The sequence below is a fragment of the Eleutherodactylus coqui genome, chromosome 10 (genome assembly GCF_035609145.1).
Source record: "Eleutherodactylus coqui strain aEleCoq1 chromosome 10, aEleCoq1.hap1, whole genome shotgun sequence".
Classification (NCBI taxonomy): Eukaryota; Metazoa; Chordata; class Amphibia; order Anura; family Eleutherodactylidae; genus Eleutherodactylus; species Eleutherodactylus coqui.
In genome coordinates this window covers 128,528,781-128,543,515 of record NC_089846.1, presented here as the reverse complement: position 1 = coordinate 128,543,515, position 14,735 = coordinate 128,528,781, and the positions used below count along the sequence as shown (strand labels likewise).

At 48.0% G+C, this 14,735-nt stretch overlaps 1 protein-coding gene and 1 non-coding gene across 2 annotated transcripts; both read right to left on the bottom strand.

The window, feature by feature from the left end:
• Positions 1 to 326: 326 nt before the first annotated feature.
• On the bottom strand, positions 327 to 9,158 carry RBMX (RNA binding motif protein X-linked). Its single transcript, XM_066581814.1, has 9 exons — positions 9,038 to 9,158; positions 4,874 to 4,990; positions 4,577 to 4,683; positions 3,181 to 3,307; positions 2,470 to 2,589; positions 2,250 to 2,373; positions 2,049 to 2,174; positions 1,390 to 1,472; positions 327 to 943 (listed from the first exon to the last, which is right to left on the bottom strand). Exons 2-9 carry the CDS (start codon positions 4,980 to 4,982, stop codon positions 636 to 638), a joined length of 1,104 nt encoding a protein of 367 aa, XP_066437911.1. The 5' UTR covers positions 4,983 to 4,990; positions 9,038 to 9,158; the 3' UTR covers positions 327 to 635.
• LOC136581184 (small nucleolar RNA SNORD61) lies at positions 4,755 to 4,829 on the bottom strand. The gene has a single exon (XR_010787057.1). It is a non-coding gene; the product is annotated as a small nucleolar RNA SNORD61 (small nucleolar RNA).
• Positions 9,159 to 14,735: the final 5,577 nt, after the last annotated feature.

Sequence of the window (14,735 nt, the reverse complement as noted above, 5' to 3'; positions counted from 1 at the left end):
AACAGTAAGAGAACACATTGTTTGGAAGCTTCTTGAGTGAACGGACTATTTGTAAACCGTGTATCAAATTCATTAAGAGTGGGTGTGCAAGGAGTCCGTTTTGTTTGGCAATTGTTGGCAAGCTGGGTATGCATGATCCGGGCTTAGATTGTAAATCTTAAGATCCTTTAGATACCCAATTGACATACGTTTGCAGATTCGGCTTTGTTGTGTTAGCAGCATACTCACAATTATACAGACAGGCTGCATTATTTCTTATTTTGTAGTTTCCATTGCAACTCATGTGTTCATTTATGGGGGAAACCATTATGAAATAAGCCGAGATGTGGCGTTTCACTGAAACTTTACTTTCTGAAAAAAGTTACAACACTAATACACAACTTACACTACACATTGTACATTTCAGAGAAAGGCTAACAAAATGAAGGTTAAGCATTTTAACTTCCTCAAATGAACACAAGATTCATGGGAGGAGGGGGGGATTTAAAAAACTAAAACAATAGGAAAATTAAAAAAAAAGAAAAAAACAAGAACAAAACAAACTCCTTTATAGTAGTCCGCTGGTGGTAAAGGCAGAGCATATGTCACATTGTGATTTAATATTTCTTTGGTCCATGTTTTGTGATGTTTTAATTTTAGTATCTGCTTCTGCCACCTCCTCTATCAGATCGGCTTCCTCCTCGACCACCGCCACGGGGGACACCCCGACTTGAGCTGCTGTACGAGTCACGTGAAGGTGGATAGCCTCTATCCATTGGTGGTGGCATGTCACGTTCCTGTCTGCCAACTCTGTCACGTCCACTTGAGTAGATATCATTTCTGCTGCTTGAGTAACTGTCTCTGCCTCCATATCCATCCCGACTGCTGCTGTAATCATCATAGCGACTGCTTCCACCATATGATGGAGGGGGCCCTCTTGTAGGTGGGGCACTACGTGAGTTACCTGCAGGGTCAATGGTCAGGCAATAGGGCAATACTATAAGTTACATATCACATTGCAATTTGATATTTGCAGCTTAATTTATGTTTGCTTGTACTTTAGTAGTTTGTTGTGGTATTGACTGTCTTGTTCAGGAAATTCTATTGAACAGGATTGAATGAGAAATATAATCTACAAGGTTGCGTATAATAGTAAAGGCACACTTATACTGATCTCCAGAGCAGCAGCTTAGATTGCAGATTCTGCCACATGATATCCATGGAGTTGTTTGTTTCACTGGGATTTTTTTTATCTTGCTGTAGAGCATATTAGTATTCCAAGTATGGAAGAGTATAATGTGTCTCTGCCCCAAAATAGACTAGAATCTTTGTTCGTTTAGTTTTATCTTCAGCATGGGGCAAATATGTATCCTGAAAGGCAGAGCAGTTTGTAAAGAAAAAACATCTTACCGTAAGGCTCATACGAGTCCCTGTATGAACTACTAGGATGATCAGAATAGTCTCTGTCACGGCCCCCATAACCATCTCGGTCACTAAAGGAGGAAGAAAAAAAACAAAACACGACTTTAGAGATATTTTTACTGTAGAATACAATTTGGAGTGGGGGTGGATGGTGGTGCCAAACTTGTCACAGTGGCTCATGCCCGTTGATAAACTCATTAGACTAGATGCTCCAAAGATCAGGTTTAACTACTATTAGTTGGCTTAACTTTAGGCCCCCTGTCCACAACAGTGATTTTGCCAGCGGCGAATCATGCCGTCTAAAGCTTTCCATAGCGATTGTCTGCTGGCAGCCGGCAATTCGCAGCATGCTGCGAATTGCCTCGATTCTCTGCGGTCAGCCTGTCAGATTAGGCTGCCAGCAAAGATCCGGCGGTGACTCCTGCGGCGGAGAGCTGCCGCGGGATACCGCAACGCCCGTGGACAGGGGGCCTTAGGAAGATTTTGTATTAAAATTAAGAAAAAAAAAAAAGTGTTATACCCTTCCCCGGACTTGGCAAAAACGTTGAACACAAATGTGGTGCAAAGCATGCAAATGTTTGGCACACTTTCAATAATAAATCTGCCCTATAGTTTTCTCATTCTCTCTATATCCTTTAAACACTCACCCATAACCTCTGGAGCTATACTCATCACGGGAACTTGAGTGGCCATAATCCCGATATGCGTAGTCTCTTGGGGGTGGTGCATAATCTCTTGAATCTCTGGAACTTCCATAGTCTCTGCCAGAGTAACTGAATATCAAATTTCATCAGTTGCTGTGCAAAATGTAATCAAATACTATCTCCAAAATAAGAAAAATCCCTTACCTGTCATATCTATCTTTTCCACTGTAGCCATCATCTCTTGGTGACATATACACATCTCTGCGAGATGGCAATGATTCTCTACGAGGCGGCCCTCCATAACCATCCCTTTCACGTGAAAGTGGAGCTGCAAATAAAATAGGTTTTGTCAGCAACAAACAAAGGAGTTGAACATCCCCTACAGCAACACTACCAGAAGTTTGAAGGGAAAAAAAGTATATACCTCTTCCACCCATACTGCTACTGCGAACTGGACCAGAAGGTGCAGATCTCTTTGGTGGTGGACCTCCACTTCTTGGTGGGGGCCCTCTTTTAAGAGGCATTTGCCCTCTTGATGAACCACCTATTAAAAATAAAAATCGTTATGACTTTTGGATGCAACCTTATGCTAAGAATAAACGCATTGAACGCTTTACAAGTTATAGCGCTGTGAAGACTCCAACATGTTCAACCAGATCACCTGTACAGGCGAATTTACTCATCCAAAAACAGCCTCATGTGTACTTGTATGCAAGACATTGAGCAATACTGAGTTGCATCACAGCCAATGGGTCAAGAACTTTCTTTGACCAGGACAGTAAGCAGGGCTGCGAGAGCAGAAGTGGGCTGCAGGAACAGCTTGGATGCTGACACGTAGCTAGCTGCAGTTTAAGAGAATCTCCTCCCCCCCCCCCCCCCCTGACGCAGCAGCCTTAGTATGTACACAGTAATAAACTCTGCCCCCACACCCTCATCCCCTCTTGAGGTGCCACCAACAAAAGATTTATCATAGTGCATACACAAGAGAAGCTGCCGCATGCGTGGGGAAGAAGGGTTCTATTAAACAAGATACTTTGCACGAGGGAACCATTAGCTTGTGAGGGACAAGAGCAGCGACTTCCTAGCGATTCAAACTACAGCAGTTGTCAGTGCTAGTTTTCTAGTTGTGTTTTACCTCCTCTAGACCCTCTAAGACCTCTGGGAGGGCCACGGCTTTTTGGTGGAGGTTGTCCTCGCCTACTATCTGCTCCAAAGGATGGCTTAATAGCTTGTTCGACCTTAATTGGCTTTCCATCCAGAGCCTTAAGAAAAAAAAATGCGGAGGGAGAGAAAATTTAGAGTCAGTATATGCAGTTTCGCCGATATGTTATTATATGAATAAAGGATTTGGCCACTTTACAACCTAAGATTTTTGGAAATGTAACTGAGCAAGTTATATACTTTTCTTCATGTACTGCTCTGCTGAAACCATGAAGCCCCCCCCCCCCCCTCCTCAGGCCCCCTGCACATGGGCGGGATTTCCCGACCGTGCCCGCATCACAAAACGCAATCCAATGCAGACAGTCGCGTTTTGTCAGCCTGAAAAATGCATGTGGAACACAAATCGCGGCACGTTCTATTTCTGTGCGGGTCTCGCATCAGAGCCGGAGCTACGGGCACTGGTCCCTGCAGGGATGCGGGCTGGATCCCGCTGCAAGAATTCTCTGCAGACGGCCTCACTGCTCCATCCACAGGACCTGAGCTTATAACTAAACGTGGCGGTAACAATTGATGTAGATTCCACACCAGGCCAAGTCTATAGTGCATTGCAAGTGTAAGTTAAGGCAGAATCCTTCCACCATCTCAACATACCATTATTGTTGTAGCCCACTAGATTATATAAAATAACCACAAAAGTCACTTCATTCCACTAAAGGGAACCTGCTGGGTGCTTAGTGCCTTTCTCATTGAGGGCAGCATAGTGAAAGACATGCAGATTGCAGTGATTTTTGAGAAGTTGAACCTGGTTTCTGCCCGTCCCAGCAAGGAGAACAGATTATTCGTGAGCTGCCACTAGCCCCAGACATCCAACCTGTGTTTTCTAGCAATTGCATACCGAGAAAACTACTAAATCAGGCAGGCCAGTGGCAGCTAGTGAATAATCAGGACTCTTCTTAGGAACTGCAGAGTTATACTGCAAGTTCTTAAAAACAAATACTCTTTATATATGACACCACTGAAATCAATAGGTTTGTCGATTTATGCTGCCCAGTGCCATGAAGAGATACAGTAGTTACAACGTCTTTGCTGTTGTACAGTAATACAGAAACACGGGGGTCAGCCATTACCGCCCCTGTGTTTGCCTTTTTTTATTCTACAATTCAGCAGCAAGGAAGTCAAGGCTTCAGTACAATCTGGGTTTATCACTAGGCCAACTGCTGCATTTAAGCCAGAGTGAAAGAGGCCCCTCTATGAAGAGAACTCAAACCTAATAAAAAAGGCATAGGATATGTTCCATAGCTCATAATGAAATATTAGATCATGTCAACATGTATGGAATCAGTAGTATTGCCAAGTTACAGTCCGCTTACCTTTCCGTTTAGTTCCCTAGCTGCATCCTTGGCATCTGCAGGGCTCTCGAATGTGACAAATGCAAAACCTCGTGACTTGTTTGTTTCACGATCTTTCATCAGAAGAACTAGCAAGAGAAAAGGTTCCTTCAATAGGTATACTTTGGGAAACAAACATGTCTAGATGTTAGATGTAGAGACGCTCAGAACTTCTTAGAGGGTAAAAGAGGCTTTATCAGCTCAACTTGATCAAGTGCCAGATAATCATCACTGCTTTCTCATTTCCTAGAATGATCACAATCAGAGAAGGACATTTACCTTCAACAATGCGTCCATATTTCCCAAACACGCCTTCCAGAGCCTTCTCGTTGGTCTCGGTGTTCAGACCACCGATGAAGAGTTTACCGGGGCGATCTGCTTCAAACATTTTCTAACCTAAAATAAGATTATACAAGTCAGTTAAAAAAAATAATAAATCAATTGCAAGTAAACCTTTATATATTTTACTGATTGGGGAACGGTTGGTCTGTCCCCAGATCTTACAACCCCTTCCAAGGTATGACAGCTGGACTTGAGCATCTCAGGTGCAACTCACATCAAACCGCACATAGACACCCGTTTGTGATCCGTCCCATCTGTGGGAATACTGGACATTACAAGTCCCTTTTTTCATCAGACAGATAAAAAGAGGACATGCAGCATTTTTCAGCAGTCACATGGACCATGAGTCCCTGCAAAGAGCCATTTGTACACCGTATAGCTTCACAGGCTATAATGGTCTGTGTGCAGTCCGTCAAATATGCAGAGAGCAGACAGAAAATACGTTGGCGAGTCATTCCATGTCAACTGGTCTAACTTGGGAGAGAGTCCATGTCCACCTTCAATTTAGCTGAAGTTTTTACAGCGTGTCCATACGCCACCTGTATGAAGTGCTGCAAAGTTTCGGCTTGGCTGAGGCACTAGAGCCTCAGAAAAAGTCAAAAAAAGAAAAAAAGTCAGTGTGGCCGCTGTACTTGATCTAAACAAGCCAACTAACTGAAACTTTGGTGCACTTGGTCAACTTTTTGTTTAGAATTCGAGAATTGTACAGGCGTTGGTTTGGTTGCTAATAATCCCAAGAGGCCCAAAAATGTGGCGACAAAACTGTCCACAAGTCTAGGAACCTATCATTTATTAGCCTAAATAAGCTGGAATTTGGGCAATGAGATGCCCAAGTGGCCACCAAAGCACTGGTACACCGTCTGCTTCTTTCCTTGCACACTAAGGCTGGGTTCCCACCAGACGGAAATCCCATGGAATACCCGCAGCGAGACTGCATGGAAATGTGCAAGATTTCTGCAGCAGAAAGGTTGCTTCAAAACCGGCGCCATGTGACACGGCCGGCCTCTGCGGGAATCGCTCCCCATAGAGAGAAGAGCGGAAACAGCGATACTGGCGCAAATTTGAATTCCACGCGGCTTGTCGACGAGATTTGCTGCTTAGTCTCAAGCTTAAGAGCTCCACCCCGTGTGACCCCAGTCTTACCATTTTATCCCCCACTGAAATTGGTAAAAAAAATTTGCACATTTTACCATTTTTTATATCTAACTCAAAAAGGACATCTTGCAATATTATTTTGTGCCATTAGAAAGAGCAGTTTTATCTGTTACAGCTAGAGATGAGCGAGCGTACTCGGATAAGCACTACTCGCTTGAGTAATTGGCTTTATCCGAGTATCGCTGTGCTCGTCCCTGAAGATTCGGGTGCCGCTGCGGCTGACAGGTGAGTCGCAGCGGGAGAGAGGGAGAGAAAGATCTCCCCTCCGTTCCTCCCCGCTCTCCCCTGCAGCTCCCCGCTCCGTGCCGGCACCCGAATCTTTAGACCGGAGCACAGCGATACTCGGATAAAGCAAATTACTCGAGCGAGTAGTGCTTATCCGAGTACGCTCGCTCATCTCTAGTTACAGCTCATTAGTTGTTCAAATAATAGATGCCAATGTGAACTACTTAAATCAGCGGGTGCTGCCCTAACCCCATCGCCCGGGAGAGACATCGGTCACAGGGAAGGGGATGCCCTCACTCACTGCTCCTGTAATGGTAGGACGTCAGTCACTGACTGTTGTATCGGCCGGCCAGTATAAGGCCACCTTCACACGGGCGACAAAGTCGCGCGATTTTGTAGCATTGCTACGATGCTACAAATCGCATGTATGTGAAGCCCATGCTTTCCTATGGGTTCCTTCACACGAGATGCTTTGTAGCATGCTGCAAAACGACACACAAACCTCGCAGGTCCGGCGATATGCCTGCGACACGCGAGGTTTTGTAGCTCATGTTTCTCTATGGAGCCTTCCTCTCTGTTGCATCGCACGAAAACACAAAGTCACGTGATTTTGTAGCGTCACATGCGACTTCGTAGCGCTACAAAAGCGTGGTATTGCTGCAAGAAAATCGCAGCGATATCATACAGTGCAGCGATGCAATATCGCTGCGATTTTCTCACAGCGATGCGCTGTCGCCCGTGTGAAGGAGGCCTAAGAATGCTGCGGCACAATGCCAACTGGTAGCCTTTATCAGTCACTTCTTGTGACGGCCAACACCCGACTGTCTCCAGCAGTCCAGCGGCAGGGTATTCTTTTATCCTGACACCACCAGAAGCTAGGGGTTTGACAGGGAGAACGCCCCGCCCCCCAGCTCCCGATAGGGTGAAGACACAAAGGTCCTAGCAGCACAGTGTGCATTGATGACTGGCTGCCCTGCTGGCTTAGGGCTTATTCACACACCTGTATATCGGCCAGGTTTTCATACCCGGCCGATATACGCGTCCCTCTCTGCAGGGGGAGGAGGCTGGAAGAGTCGGGAGCAGTGCTCTGAGCTCCCGCCCCTTCTCCGTTATTTGCAATGGGAGGGGGCGGAGCCAAGTTCTGAAACTCCGGTCAGTGATGCCATTGGTCAGGCCAGACACCCATCCATAACACGGACACAGAAACACCCCTGTAATACGCCCCTCTGTACCCGGCCTTGGAGTGCGTTCACACAACATTTTCATGTGGATCCGTGCCAAATCTACATCAATAGTATAAACTTTCCCCAGTTTTGCTACATGTGAAGCATGCCAAGTCTTCCTGGAGTAATGATTAAAGAGCCATCCTCAAGACAGCCCATCAATAGTCACCAGCGTGGGCCACCTCGTGGAATCCCTCATCAATGCGACCTGTCACTGCAGTCCATAGCAGGTACAGCACTGTACGTTGTGTAGTGGCTGTGCCTGGTATTGCAGCTCTGTCTAGGACCAAGCTGCCTCAGGCCACATGATGAATCACTGGCCTGACGAGAAGCTGCGGTGCTCACTGCAGAACCCTTGTGTCTTCACTTCAGCGGGTGGGGAGCCATGAGCCGCAGGGAGAAAGGAAAACACGCAGCCTCTTCAGCTGTGATACCAAGATAGTACACAGCGATGGCCGGCAGAGTTATGTGCGTCCCGCTCCTGAGACGGCCTTTGTGAGAAGTCACATGACAACCCATTCAAAAGCTTCCCCCTCCCCCTCAGGGAGAACTTGCTGTAAAGTCACCCTTAATACAAGTGTATAAAAATAAAACGAGGCACCATTAACCCCTTCAGTACAGCCAGTCTACCAGCAGGAGGCGCTGCAGGGAGGCACGAGACCCGCTAATGACTAACATTCCTCTGACATTCCTCATTGACCTGGTGATTACAGCAGCGACACGCCGCCGCCGGCCTGACTGTACGGGTCCGCGGGAGGGACACACCACGTGGGGCGAACCTGACTAGACGGCCGTCTACACCCCGCCGGCCTGGGGCTGACTGTACGGGTCCCCGGGAGGGACACACCACGTGGGGCGAACCTGACTAGACGGCCGTCTGCGCTCCGCCGCCGGCCTGGGGCTGACTGTACGGGACACCACGTGGGGCTATACTGACTAGACGGCCGTCTGCAGCCTGCGGCCGGTCTGGGGCTAACTGTACGGGTCCCCGGGAGGGACACCACGTGAGGGGAACCTGACTAGATGGCCGTCTACACCCCGCCGGCCTGGGGCTGATTGTACGGGTCCCCGGGAGGGACACACCACATGGGGCGAACCTGACTAGATGACCATTTACATCCCGCCGCAAGATGGCGGCGCTTAGCGGAGGCCGAGCACTGCGCAGAGGGCGGGACCAGCCGGAGGGTGCGCGGGAATCACACAGCGCCGGAGTACGGGAGGACAAACCGAGAGCCGGCAGACACTACACACTGCGAGGGGCGCTAACACCGCCATATTATCTCGTTCCCGTTACCGCCGGCCGCACAGGACGGAGCGGCGGCGCTAAAATGGTCACCACGCTTCGTCACAAAATGGCGGCTCCATCCTGCACGCTCATGCCAGGCGTCCCCTCCCGCACTGGCCGCCCTGCAAACGCTCCGCTCACAGCATCACAGACCTATATACACACCCCGCAGCCCAGCCGTAGGCCACCATGCTGCCGCGGCCCGCCACTTACCGGCGTCACAACCTTCCCCGCTCAGCGCCTCACAGAAAATGACCGCGGACAAAGACCGTGTGCAGCTTAAATAGGTGTGACGTCACCAAGCGAGAGCGAGGCTGCACTGCCCGGATGTTCTGTGAGGCGAATGGAGGGAGGTCACGTAGGGCAGATCACGTGACGGTGTGGGGCGGGGAGTGCGGTGCGGCGGCTGCTCGGCCTCTCCTCGCCTCACACAGCAGACACATTAGTCCACAGCCCTGTTAATAGTGCGCTGCCTCCTACAGAGGGCGCTAATTACATCCCCGCAGCGAAGGAAATCCCTCGTGCCGCCACCTCATGATGAGGGCGGCCCACACGGTGAATGGAGGCGGTGAGAGGGCTTTATCATGGCTCCCCTCACACTGATGTATAATCATTGTATACCGCACACAGCCCTGCACATACACAATCATATCACATGGGGGCAGCGGTTAGAGGGAACGTTGCTAAGCAACAGCGGGAAATAAAAAATGGAAGCAGGAAGCGTTTCGGGATACGCCGCAGTCCAGAGTCACTGCCCTACGCGGCGATCGGCGCTCACGTTATTACGTGCAGCGTTTCACCACACGCCCGCGTGCGCCCGGCCTGACCGCAGCGTGTGGAGACGGAATACTCTGACCTGTTGGTGTAGTCGCTGCCCACAGGATTCTGTCAGCTGCGATGTCACATAATATTACCTGCGGCGCTGCTCGTGTGTGAATCGCGGTCTCCGGACGGACACATTGTGTATTTTTTGCATTTTTACCCCCGTGTTACTTTTCTTATCTTTTGCGCAGAAACATGAGTTTTTCACAGCTGAAAATACAATTGACGTATTTATGAATTGGCCAATCAGTGCCGCGGCTCGGTCACGTCATAAATCCCGCCTCCTCAATGTGATTGGTTCTTCAAACTCTGCTCAGCCAATGAATGTAGAGCTGGATGAACCAATCACAGCCCTCGGATTGGTTCATCCAGCGCTGCATTGATTGGCTGGCTAGGTAAGTATTCCCTATTTCAGCTAGGGCTTATTTTAGGCGGAGGGCTTAACCTCGCAATTTAATCGCCGGCAGCAGGTAAGCGATGCACAATTTTTCACAAGAAAAGCGCATCGCTGACATTACAGAATTGCAGGAACACAGCTGCGATGTCGCCGTGACTTTGTAGCGCAGATATCGCTGTTGCCCGTGTGACAGGCGTGATACGAGTCGGGTATTTATTACATGGATACATTGTTTGCTGCTCAATGCGTTATTTTGGGCTCATCTTTCTGCACTTTGTTCTTGGTTATTTCATGGTTTATCGGTCCCCACAGCGGCGGGGGGATTCATCAGCGTGGGGTTGTCTTATTATAGGGGGTAGTCATCAGCGTGGGGTGGTCTTATTATAGGGGGATTCATCAGCGTGGGGTTGTCTTATTATAAGGGGGATTCATCAGCGTGGGGTCGTCTTATTATAGGGGGTATTCATCAGCGTGGGGTGGTCTTATTATAAGGGGGATTCATCAGCGTGGGGTCGTGTTATTATAGGGGGTATTCATCAGCGTGGGGCTGTCTTATTATAGGGGGTATTCATCAGCGTGGGGTTGTCTTATTATAGGGGGTATTCATCAGCGTGGGACTGTCTTATTATAGGGGGTATTCATCAGCGTGGGGTTGTCTTATTATAGGGGGTATTCATCAGCGTGGGACTGTCTTATTATAGGGGGTATTCATCAGCGTGGGGTTGTCTTATTATAGGGGGTATTCATCAGCGTGGGGTTGTCTTATTACAGGGGGTATTGATCAGCGTGGGGTTGTTTAATTTTAGGGGGTATTCATCAGCGTGGGGTGGTCTTATTATAGGGGGTATTCATCAGCATGGAGTGGTCTTATTATAGGAGGTATTCATCAGCGTGGGGCTGTCTTATTATAGGGGGTATTCATCAGCATGGGGTGGTCTTATTATAGGGGGTATTCATCAGCGTGGGGCTGTCTTATTATAGGGGGTATTCATCAGCGTGGGGTGGTCTTATTATAGGAGGTATTCATCAGCGTGGGGCTGTCTTATTATAGGGGGTATTCATCAGCATGGGGTGGTCTTATTATAGGGGGTATTCATCAGCGTGGGGCTGTCTTATTATAGGGGGTATTCATCAGCGTGGGGTTGTCTTATTATAGGGGGTATTCATCAGCGTGGGGTCGTCTTATTATAGGGGGTATTCATCAGAGTGGGGTCGTCTTATTATAGGGGGTAGTCATCAGCGTGGGGTCGTCTTATTATAGGAGGTATTCATCATCGTGGGGTTGTCTTATTATAGGGGGTAGTCATCAGCGTGGGGTGGACTTATTATAGGGGGTATTCATCAGCGTGGGGTTGTCTTATTATAGGGGGTATTCATCAGCGTGGGGTTGTCTTATAGGGGGTATTCATCAGCGTGGGGTGGTCTTATTATAGGGGGTATTCATCAGCGTGGGGTGGTCTTATTATAGGGGGTATTCATCAGCGTGGGGTGGTCTTATTATTAGGGGGTATTCATCAGCGTGGGGTTGTCTTATTATAGGGGGTATTCATCAGCGTGGGGTTGTCTTATTATAGGGGGTATTCATCACCAGGGGGTTGTCTTATTATAGGGGGTATTCATCAGCGTGGGGTTGTCTTATTATAGGGGGTATTCATCACCAGGGGGTGGTCTTATTATAGGGGGTATTCATCAGAGTGGGGTTGTCTTATTATAGGAGGTATTCATCAGCGTGGGGTGGTCTTATTATAGGGGGTATTCATCAGCGTGGGGTGGTCTTATTATAGGGGGTATTCATCAGCGTTAGCTCGTCTTATTATAGGAGGTATTCATCAGCGTGGGGTGGTCTTATTATAGGGGGTATTCATCAGCGTGGGGTCGTCTTATTATAGGGGGTATTCATCAGCGTGGGGTTGTCTTATTACAGGGGGTATTCATCAGCGTGGGGTTGTTTTATTATAGGGGGTATTCATCACAGGGGGTTGGTTGTCTTATTATAAGGGGTATTCATCAGCGTGGGGTTGTCTTATTATAGGGGGTATTCATCAGCGTGGGGTGGTCTTATTATAGGGGGTATTCATCAGCGTGGGGTGGTCTTATTATAGGGGGGATTCATCAGCGGGGGGTGGTCTTATTATAGGGGGTATTCATCAGCGTGGGGTCGTCTTATTATAGGGGGTATTCATCAGCGTGGGGTTGTTTTATTATAGGGGGTATTCATCACAGGGGGTTGGTTGTCTTATTATAAGGGGTATTCATCAGCGTGGGGTTGTCTTATTATAGGGGGTATTCATCAGCGTGGGGTTGTCTTATTATAGGGGGTATTCATCAGCGTGGGGTGGTCTTATTATAGGGGGTATTCATCAGCGTGGGGTCGTTTTATTATAGGGGGTATTCATCAGCGTGGGGTTGTCTTTTTATAGGAGGTATTCATCAGCGTGGGGTTGTCTTATTATAGGGGGTATTCATCACCAGGGGGTTGTCTTATTATAGGGGGTATTCATCAGCGTGGGGTCGTCCTATTATAGGGGGTATTTATCAGCGTGGGGTTGTCTTATTATAGGGGGTAGTCATCAGCGTGGGGTTGTCTTATTATAGGGGGTATTCATCAGCGTGGGGTTGTCTTATTATAGGGGGTATTCATCAGCGTGGGGTCGTCTTATTATAGGGGGTATTCATCAGCGTGGGGTTGTCTTATTATAGGGGGTATTCATCAGCGTGGGGTCGTCTTATTATAGGGGGTATTCATCAGCGTGGGGTTGTCTTATTATAGGGGGTATTCATCAGCGTGGGGTTGTCTTATTATAGGGCGTATTCATCAGCGTGGGGTGGTCTTATTATAGGGGGTATTCATCAGTGTGGGGTTGTCTTATCATAGGGGGTATTCATCAGCATGGGGTTGTCTTATTATAGGGGGTATTCATCAGCGTGGGGTGGTCTTATTATAGGGGGTATTCATCAGCATGGGGTTGTTTTATTATAGGAGGTATTCATCAGCGTGGAGTTGTCTTATTATAGGGGGTATTCATCAGTGTGGGGTTGTCTTATTATAGGGGGTATTCATCAGCATGGGGTTGTCCTATTATAGGGGGTATTCATCAGCGTGGGGTGGTCTTATTATAGGGGGTAGTCATCAGCGTGGGGTCGTCTTATTATAGGGGGTATTCATCAGCGTGGGGTTGTCTTATTATAGGGGGTATTCATCAGCGTGGGGTTGTCTTATTATAGGGGGTATTCATCAGCGTGGGGTGGTCTTATTATAGGGGGTATTCATCAGCGTGGGGTTGTCTTATTATAGGCGGTATTCATCACCGGGGGGTTGTCTTATTATAGGGGGTATTCATCAGCGTGGGGTTGTCTTATTATAGGGGGTATTCATGAGCGTGGGGTTGTCCTATTATAGGGGGTATTCATCAGCGTGGGGTTGTCTTATTATAGGGGTATTCATCAGCATGGGGTGGTCTTATTATAGGGGGTATTCATCAGCGTGGGGTTGTCTTATTATAGGGGGTATTCATCAGCGTGGGGTCGTCTTATTATAGGGGGCATTCATCAGCGTGGGCTCGTCTTATTATAGGAGGTATTCATCAGCGTGGGGTGGTCTTATTATAGGGGGTATTCATCAGCGTGGGGTCGTCTTATTATAGGGGGTATTCATCAGCGTGGGGTTGTCTTATTACAGGGGGTATTCATCAGCGTGGGGTTGTTTTATTATAGGGGGTATTCATCACAGGGGGTTGGTTGTCTTATTATATGGGGTATTCATCAGCGTGGGGTTGTCTTATTATAGGGGGTATTCATCAGCGTGGGGTGGTCTTATTATAGGGGGTATTCATCAGCGTGGGGTCGTCTTATTATAGGGGGGATTCATCAGCGGGGGGTTGTCTTATTATAAGGGGTATTCATCAGCGTGGGGTCGTCTTATTATAGGGGCTATTCATCAGCGTGGGGTTGTTTTATTATAGGGGGTATTCATCACAGGGGGTTGGTTGTCTTATTATAAGGGGTATTCATCAGCGTGGGGTTGTCTTATTATAGGGGGTATTCATCAGCGTGGGGGTTGTCTTATTATAGGGGGTATTCATCAGCGTGGGGTGGTCTTATTATAGGGGGTATTCATCAGCGTGGGGTCGTCTTATTATAGGGGGTATTCATCAGCGTGGGGTCGTCTTATTATAGGAGGTATTCATCAGCGTGGGGTTGTCTTATTATAGGGGGTATTCATCACCAGGGGGTTGTCTTATTATAGGGGGTATTCATCAGCGTGGGGTCGTCCTATTATAGGGGGTATTTATCAGCGTGGGGTTGTCTTATTATAGGGGGTAGTCATCAGCGTGGGGTTGTCTTATTATAGGGGGTATTCATCAGCGTGGGGTTGTCTTATTATAGGGGGTATTCATCAGCGTGGGGTCGTCTTATTATAGGGGGTATTCATCAGCGTGGGGTTGTCTTATTATAGGGGGTATTCATCAGCGTGGGGTCGTCTTATTATAGGGGGTATTTATCAGTGTGGGGTTGTCTTATTATAGGGCGTATTCATCAGCGTGGGGTGGTCTTATTATAGGGGGTATTCATCAGTGTGGGGTTGTCTTATCATAGGGGGTATTCATCAGCATGGGGTTGTCTTATTATAGGGGGTATTCATCAGCGTGGGGTTGTCTTATTATAGGGGGTATTCATCAGCGTGGGGTCGTC

What these genes read in the sequence shown, in the direction of transcription:
- RBMX (XM_066581814.1), bottom strand. Translation starts at nt 4,982, where the DNA reads ATGTTTGAAGCAGATCGCCCCGGTAAACTCTTCATCGGTGGTCTGAAC. An exon ending in TAGCAGTATGGGTGGAAGAG is followed by an intron (nt 2,374 to 2,469) that starts GTATATACTTTT and finishes TTTTATTTGCAG; the next exon opens with CTCCACTTTCACGTGAAAGG. An exon ending in TATAGCTCCAGAGGTTATGG is followed by an intron (nt 1,473 to 2,048) that starts GTGAGTGTTTAA and finishes TTCCTCCTTTAG; the next exon opens with TGACCGAGATGGTTATGGGG.